The 8827-nt window shown below is 43.0% G+C and overlaps 1 protein-coding gene and 1 pseudogene across 1 annotated transcript; one reads left to right on the top strand and one right to left on the bottom strand.

The window, feature by feature from the left end:
- RPP14 (ribonuclease P/MRP 14kDa subunit) lies at positions 1-6327 on the bottom strand. The gene is made up of 5 exons (XM_006892282.1): positions 6242-6327; positions 6053-6137; positions 3490-3566; positions 535-613; positions 1-57 (listed from the first exon to the last, which is right to left on the bottom strand). Exons 1-5 carry the CDS (start codon positions 6325-6327, stop codon positions 1-3), a joined length of 384 nt encoding a protein of 127 aa, XP_006892344.1.
- Positions 768-2205, top strand: LOC102873666 (annotated as a pseudogene).
- Positions 6328-8827: the final 2500 nt, after the last annotated feature.

An 8827-nucleotide genomic window follows, 5' to 3' on the forward strand; every position in this document is an offset into this window, starting at 1 on the left:
TCAGTCCAATACAAGCTCCCTACTGTTACCAGATAAAGCAAGAAGAAACGGAGAAACCTGAAAAATGAAGAAAAAGAGTTAATGCAATACTAGGGGGGGAAGTTCTATCGAAATCCAAGTCTACAGAGAGTAGAAATGTGTCCAGTCTCTAGGATAAACCAAAGTGACACAGCAGAATTGTAAAGAGCACCACAGGAGGCAGTGTTCGAGAAACAAGAAGTCATGTAAGCACAAAAGCAGTCTCACACACAAGGTACTACACTAGACTTTAAGCATAAAGAGAAAATCTAAGACTTACTACTGTTGGAGAGCTACAATTTATCTCCAAATGTCTCTCTCATACAATTTAAAATCCAAGTGTGCTGTTCAAACACTTGGAAACAATGAATTCCTAGAAGTGTTTAACATATTCCTCACTGGAATATGTTAAACAAACTAGATTTACAAAATCAAATACAAAGGGGACACATACACTAAAAAGCCACTGACCTACTACTCAGCCTACATAGGAATATATGAAGGAACAATCTTTACCTGAATCACTCTAAAAGCACATTTTTTGCCTTGATAGGTTCCTAACAGGGTCAAAGAACTCCACAATTTGACAAGACCACTGTGGAAAGATCAGGAAAACAAACAGTTAAGTAGACTTATCTTCTGCAACATCTCTCTAATATATTTATTTGTTTGAGTGTGTTTCTTTGAGAGCCAGGAAGTTCCGTTTATTGGTGTCCAGGTTAAGACTGGGCAGTGCTAACCAAGGCTTCATGAATGCAAAGCCCACCCCTTATCCAAAGGGCTATGACCGGAGATGTATTTCACTCCACAACTTTGGATGAGGCACTTTTGAACGATCATATCTTCAAATGAATCAGCTTTAAACTTTGTAGAGTCCCACTCCTAGGAGAGATGGATCTTCTGGTGCCCAGGGCCTCAATCACACTCTCCTTGTTTTGAAGCTTGGTACAGATGGACATGATGACCTGGTCAACGTGGAACCTCGGGGTTTTCCAAAGGCACCTCACATCCCTGTCTGGAGCCTGACAGCCCCAGCACAGGACATCTTGTTGAGAATGACATGGAATAGATGCAGCCCCACCCTGATGTGAAAACCATCTTTGCCATGTTCTTATAGCCCAAGTACGAACAGCCTCCAGGGCTTCTGAAAAGAGCTGCTCAGACTTATCAGAGACCATGTGGCCAGAGCGGGAGCTCACCCACTTCTGCCTTCTTCCGACTCAAGTCAATGATGAGGGTTTTGGCACTGGGGACACCTCTGCAGAAGTAGGACTTGTTTTTACAATACTGTAGGAGCAGGCCCATGGCAACACTAAGATCTTTGTGAAGGGCAAGGGAGGAAAAGAATAACATATTTTTTCATGATGGTCCAGAAACTAACACTTTCTTTTGTTTTGTTTTACCAGACAATTCAATTTAAATAAGAAAACCTTAAAAACAAAAAAAGTATAATGTAGCAAAAGCAGAGGGTAACATTTGTCTCAATTAGGAATGTTACCAAAATACATATTTCTGAGTTCCATAACCATCAACTGGGAAACTCTGTCATGGTCAGAAGGTGTCCAGTTGGTTTGTGACTCACACTGAGCCCATCAAACTACGCAATACAGTTTCTTAACTGTCATCTTTATGAAAACAGACCACCAAGTCTTTCTCCCTTAGAGCTGCTAGGTGGGTTAGAACCACCAACTTTTCAGAGAGCAGCCAAGCATTTATCTGTTGTACCACCAGGGCTCCTCAGAACACTGGACAATCAAGTTACAGGTTTTGTTCACTTTAAACTCCTGAGTCATGTACCCCTGTGCCAGGCTTGCAGGCACCATGCTCGCCACACTCCACCATCAAGCAGTTATTTATGGTCAACACCAATGTGCCCCGCACCTCCCTGCCCGATGTGCTGCCCTCTGAGCTAACCCAGCGGCTGGTGCAGGCCACCGATAAACCGACCCAGGACATCACGGTGGTTCTGGACCAGCTCAAGGCTTTCAGTGGTTTGAGCAACCGGTGCGTGCTCTGCAGCTGGAACAGCATTAGAAAGATCCACGGCTCACAGAACCTGGCCTCTAACACCGAGCTGCCCTGTGCCTGCTTTCCATGTACCTGCACACCAGCCCCAGGAGGGTCGACATCAACTACTATGACATGAATGTGGACCACGTGGGCTGGAATGACTCTACTTTTGCCTGAGGCCCAAGCCTGCCTGCCTGCCTTAGTCTGTAGCGAACAAGCCCTTCTGGTCCCCAGCCATCCCACCTCCTCCTCGTCAGGAGAAGCACTTTTGAGCCAAAAAATATCAACTCCTGGGGGATGCCACTCTTATTTTTCCCAGTGTAAACTCCTTAAAGCAGCTCTAGTAGGGGCTGTCATGTACATGCAGTCCCCGCTACTCGGGAGGCTGAGGCTAGAGGATCACTTGAGTTCAGGAATCCTGGCCCGTAGTTCACTATGTGTCAGGGCTGTATCCTCTCTCCACACCTCGCCAATCTGTATGTAGAGAAAATCATTAGGGAATCTTGACTTTATGAAGAGTGTGGCATCTCGATTGTAGGGACGCTCATTAACAACCTTGCCAGCCGAAAGTGAGGACCTGAAGCACTTGGTGCAGAGAATCAGGATCAGCCTTCAAGAAGGATTACATCTCAACATCAGAAAAACAAACATCCTCAACAACGGGCCAACAGACTACATCATGAATGATTTCATCTTACTTGGATACACAGTATACGTTGTCGCTACCATCAGTCAGGAGACTGGGAAACATATGGCATTGGGAAAGTCTGCTGTCAGGGACCTCTCCAAAGTATTAAAGAGTAATGATGTCAATTTAAAAATTGAGGTGCGTCTGAATCAAGCCACAATCTTTCCAATCACCTGCTATACATCTGAGAACTGGACAATGAACAAGGATGACAGGAGAAGAATTGATGCATTTCAGTCATGGTGCTGGAGGAGAATGCTGTGTATCTCATGGACTTCTAAAACAACAGTGTCTTGGAGACAGTACCAGTGTTCACCAAAGGAAAAGCTGATGAAGGAAGCTTCATCTCACACATTTTGGCACATTATTAGGGGAAGCTATTCCTTGGAAAGGGACAGCACACTTAGGCAGGTCAGAGGAGGAGAAGCTCTTCAATGAGATGGACTGAGTGAGCAATAGGCTCAATGTGTTCGGGATGACAAGGATGGTGAAGGAAAGGACAGGGTTCAGACATAGTAACTAGGGTTCTGGGCTTAGATGTGTTGGAAAGAGTGAGACTGGCTCAGGATAGGGCAGGATTCAGAGCTACTGCACAGAGTCACTATGAGTCACAGGCAACTCGATGGCACTTAATAACAACATTAGTCATATGGGACTTGACAGCACTTAACAACACCAAAGCAGCTCAGAGTTAACAGTGATAATAACTCTTTATACTAAGAACAGTATTTATCTTCCTGTGCCCGACGGTACTAGAATGATGTCAGTCATACCTGCTAGATATTCTCAAGATGGCTGAAAAGGTCTTCTCTTCATAGGTCAGGACGTCCAAGGGTAAGGCAGCACCAGCCTACACGTGGAACAATGCTATCATCACATTTTTAATCGGCTTTGAGTTTCCCCCCCATAAAAAGGAGGAGTGCTGCGCTCAGAGCTGCCTGCCTGAATACTCTCCTGCACGGCTTCATCCTACTAGAGTCTCCCTCTTTTTCACATTTTCATTTCATTTCCCTGACCCTCAAATTAGTATCAATGTTATTAGGACCCAGTATTATTTCCTCTAATATTCTTTCCTACTAAATCAATCAAGGTCCCAGTCAGTTCCAGGAGCAGAGGCCATACCTGTTTGGAGCTGGAGCGCCTCCTGCAGAGGAGCTAGTTTCTACTCCTGACACACAGGAGGCACTCACACTTAAAAACAGACAAGCAAAAAGCCAAAGAAACTTTTTATATGAAAAATAAGAGTAAGGAGTTTGCAAAGACATGTGTAAGGCGATTGTGTACACCTTTTAGCCAACTGCCTTCGACGAATGGTGCCATCTTGTGCAATTACAGTGCAGTATAAAATCCAGGAAATGGATTTTGAAACACTCCCATTTACTCAGATTTTATCAGTTACTCAGGTATGTATGCATGGCTTGATATAATTTTTTTGTCCTTTTTTTTAAAAAAGTGAAAGTTCATAAATAATTTTGGTTTTCATTCAAACATTATTTTATGTTAATTACTGATTAATGTAATAAATTACAAAAGCTAACCAAATTCTTACTGTATACTGCCTTTCTCTTTTACCCTCCTCTGACTCCCTTCCTGTCCCTAATAGTGGTCTTATACCACAACTGTCCTCCCATATCTGACTTATGTCACTCAGCATAATTTCTTCCAGATTCAATCTGATGTTCATATTATCTACATAGTTCCATGTAATTACAACTAGGGCATTTTGATGGCTTAGTCTGTAGTGACTTGCACTGCAACCCCAAGGCCACAGATGGCTGATGGCTGGAATACACCAATGGTTCCTTAGGGGAAAGAAGGGACAATCCCCTTCCGTGCGATTTACAGCCTCGGAAATCCAATAGAGCTATGAGTCAGTTCTGACACAGCAGTGAGTGACTGCCACCAGCAAAATAAAGCACAAAAATATCCCAAGATTCTTTATAGTCACATCTAACAGTTCTCCCATCCATAACCCCTGGAAACCTTTAATCTGTCTTTTAGGGTATTTGGTAATATTATGTAAACAGCACTATACAGCACCACATATGGTCTTTGGTACTGTTTCTTCCCCCCTTTCACTTAGCAGAATTCCCTAGAGACCCATCCAGGTTGCTGTTTATCAATAGTTCATTCTTTTTTACTGCAAAGTAGTATTGCATGGTATGGTTAAGGTTTACTTAACCACTACTCAGTGAAGGACATCTGGGGTGATTCCTGGTTTTGACTATTACAATTAAAGTGGCTGTGTGCAGATTACAAACCACATGGTTAACCAAAAGGCTGGGGATGTGAATTTACCAGCCATTCCAAGGGAGAAGGTGAGGCAATCTGCTCCCATCGAGATTTACAGCCTCAGAAACCCGAGGGAGAGTCACTAGGAGTTGGAATCAACTTGACAGCAGTGAGGTTCAATTTTCTTTTTCTTAAAGAAGTGGTCAAAGCATGTTCCAGAATGACTGTACCATGTTACATTCCCACCAGCAAGGTATAGATGATTTCAACATCTGGTGCCATCATCTTCCAGTTCAATCATTTTAATAGGTGTGCAGCAATTATCTCATTGTTTTTATTTTGCATTTCTCTAATGGCTATTGATGCAAAAATCTTTTCATGTCCTTATTTGCCATCTATCTGTATTACCTCTTCACTAAAATGTCTGTCCATGTCTTTTTGCTCATTTTCTTAACTGGAATGTTTGGGTCTTGGTTTTTTTTCTGTTGCGTTTTGAGAGTTCTTTCTGTATTCCATAATCTTCTTCAATGAGATTGACAAATGTTTTCCCCTAGTTTGTCACTTGTCTTTCATTGTCTTAAGTCTTTTTCAGAGTGCATATTCTCATTTTAATGAGGTACTCAGCAGATCTGACTGAATGTATGAATCAGGAATTAACTCCCTGTGAATCTTTTCTCTTTGTTCTCGGTCAAACCACCACTTCTGTTCTCCAGTGAATGAATGCTAGGACAATGCTACTCCAGTGCTTAGCCCTGCCAAGCATCTTGTATTGGAATGCAAATCAACAATGTCACTAAGTAAGCACCCTGCTTAGTTCAGCTGTGCTGAGTGGCATTGTGGTGCAGGCTCCTAACCTTTTCATGATTAAAAAAATCTACAGGTTGCTGTGTCATACCTGGAGCAGCACTGTGCTAGAATGAGAACTCATTTATCAAGGTGCTTGTTTAGGTAACAGATGTATTAACACCATTCTATCAGAAATGCACAATTTCTGACATTCCACATCTGTCTCCCAAATACGGTTTTAAAATAATGTTTTGAAAAGTATCTTTCTACATTTCTTATAAAGATCTGAGGCCCGATCAACCTAGAGTCATTCTCTACCTCTCCAAACAGGTCCTTTAAAGCTGTAATAAGCAAATGTTTGAACTGTGCAGCGTTCAGTCTAATTCCACGTTCTTGAAATTCTCTGAGAGAGAGGAAAAAAAAAAAGAAAGAAATAAACACAAGTAGATTCTATGCTCTTCAGATCCAAGAAGCAATTGAAAATAGAACTTAGGAGGTGGAACTTACAGGCAGACCTTCAGGTAGTGGTATTCGGAAGGATTTTTGTACACTACTCTTTCATACGTGGCAGGGGAACCTGGTCTCTTTTCCATTGCGGGTCACACCTACAGAAAGAGTCAAGAGGACTTGAAATGAATCAAGGTACAAGCTAGTGTTCAAGCAAGATACAGCATATTTTTAAAGGAGAATATGGCCTGTTTGATTCTAAAATAACTCCCGAATATAGGAACTATATAAATTCTGGTCAAATTAAGGTTATACCTGTAGATATGAAGAAGTTTGTATTTCATATATTCTATACAACTGAACTGTTATTGAAATCCCAACAGTAACACTTTTACTTAGTGAGCATTCAGCTCCATACTAAAAAGGTAACTAATTTTTCATCAAAATGACCCTAAAAGGCAAAAGCTAGTATTGTCTCACTTTGAAAAAAGGAAAGTGAGGTTCAGGCAACACCTGCCCAAGGGTGTCCAGAGATCCCGGTTACTCCTGAGGCCTCTCAGGACCACTTGAAGATGATGCCTCTTAACCGACAGTAAAAGCGTTAAGATAGCAAATCTGCTGCTTGGAAGATGCCTCTGAACTGCCTAAAGAACAAACAGATACGTCTTAAAGAAGGTGCAGCTGGAGCGCTCCTTGGAGGCAAAGATGATGAAGCTTCGTCTCACATACTTTGGGTAAGCTGCTTGTTGTTATGTGCCGTCGAGTCACTTGCGACTCATAGTGACCCTATGTACAACAGCCCTAAACCTTGCTCTATCTTGTGCCAATCGCATTGCTTCCGACACACCCATCCCAATTACCCCAGTCACTGAATCAATTCACCTCATAGAGGGCCTTCCCTTCCTGTGCTGTCCCTTCACCCTCCCAAGCATGGTGTCCCTCTCCAAGGATCTGTCCCTCCTTACAACATGTCCAAGGTATGTCAGACGAAGCCCCAGAATCCTTGCCTCCAAGGAACAGCCCAGTTTAACCCTCTCCAGGATGAATCTGTTTTCTTAGTAGTCCATGGTACACTCAATACTCTTTTCCAGCACCACAGCTCAAAGGCATCAACTTTCCTTCTATCCTCCCTAGTCACTGTCTAACTCTCTGATGTATAACAAGTGATTGCAAAGACCATGGCCTGTATGAGATGCACCTCAGTCTCCAGAGAGACACCATTGCTCTTCAGTACTTTGGAGATGTCCCTAACAGCAGACTTTCCTATCGCAATACGTCAAATACAACAAGATAAAGGTAAATAATCCAATAGAAAAATGGCACAGGATATGAACAGACACTTCACCAAAGAAGACATTCAGATGGACAACAAGCACATGAAGAAATGTTCAAAATCCCTAGCTCTAAGAGAGATGCAAATCAAAACAACTATGAGATATCATCTCACCCGTCAGAACTGTAAAATTTAACAGAACAGCAAGCAACAAATGCTGGCGAGGTTGTGGAGAAACTGGAACCCAATGCAATACATCTTAATTTCCTGGCTGCTGGTGCCAAGAGTGTTGACTATGGAGCCAAGCAAACTAAAGTTGTGAACAATCTCAATCTCTTACCATCCATCCTGATGCTGCTAGGAGAGATTATTCCTGGGACAAGGACATCACCATGCTTGGGAAGGTGGAAGGACTGCAAAGGAGCAGAAGACTCTCAACCAGGTTGGTATGGCACAGTGACAGCAGCAACGGGCTTGAGTGTATCAGAGATTGTGAAAATAGCACAGGATAGAACAGGGTTCAGATCTGTTGTTCATAGAGTCACTATGAGCCGTAATCGACTCAATGGCCCCTACTTCCTCATGACAAATCTGCTGTCAGGGATCTCTCCAAGGTGCTAAAGAACAGTACTGTAAGTACTAAGGTGTACTTGATTCAAGCTATGGATAATGAATAAGGATAAAAGAATAAATGCCTTTGAGTTGTAATGTAGGAGTACTGAATATCCTATGGACTGTCAAAAGAACAAGAGTGTCAAAAAAAAAAAGAGTGTCTTGAAGTACAACTGTGGTGCTACTCAGAGGCAAGGATGGCGAAAATTCATCTCACGTGCTTCGGGCATGTTGTCAGGAAGGGCTAGTCGCTGGGAAAAAACATTATTGTGCTTAGAAAGGTGGAAGGTCAGCAAAGAGAGAAAGACCCCCGCAGTGGGCTAGATCAACACAGCAACTATAACAATGGGCTCAAGTATGTCAGCGATGATGAGAAAGGCAGAGGCCAGGGTGAGGTTCAGATCCGTTGTATACACGGTCGCTATGTTTGTTGTTATGTCCCATCACGCTGCTTACGAACCTACGTTCAACAGCTCTGAATCCTGTTCTATCTCGAACCAACCCCACTGTCTCTGACACACCTACCTCCTTACCCCAGTCCCTGAGTCAATCCATCTCATCCAGGCTATTCCTCTCCTGCGCATTCTCTTCCACCCTCATCCCAAGCATAATGTCCCTCTCCAAGGACTGGACCCTCCTCGCAACATGTCCAAAGTATGTCAGACAAAACGTCAGAATCCTGGCCTCCAAGGAGTAGCCTGGTTTCACCCTCTCTAGGGTGAAACAACATATGAGCAAGAGCCTATGGTGATGAAAGAAGT

The sequence above is a fragment of the Elephantulus edwardii genome, unplaced genomic scaffold, assembly GCF_000299155.1.
Source record: "Elephantulus edwardii isolate Elephantulus edwardi_28Jun2011 unplaced genomic scaffold, EleEdw1.0 scaffold00113, whole genome shotgun sequence".
Classification (NCBI taxonomy): Eukaryota; Metazoa; Chordata; class Mammalia; order Macroscelidea; family Macroscelididae; genus Elephantulus; species Elephantulus edwardii.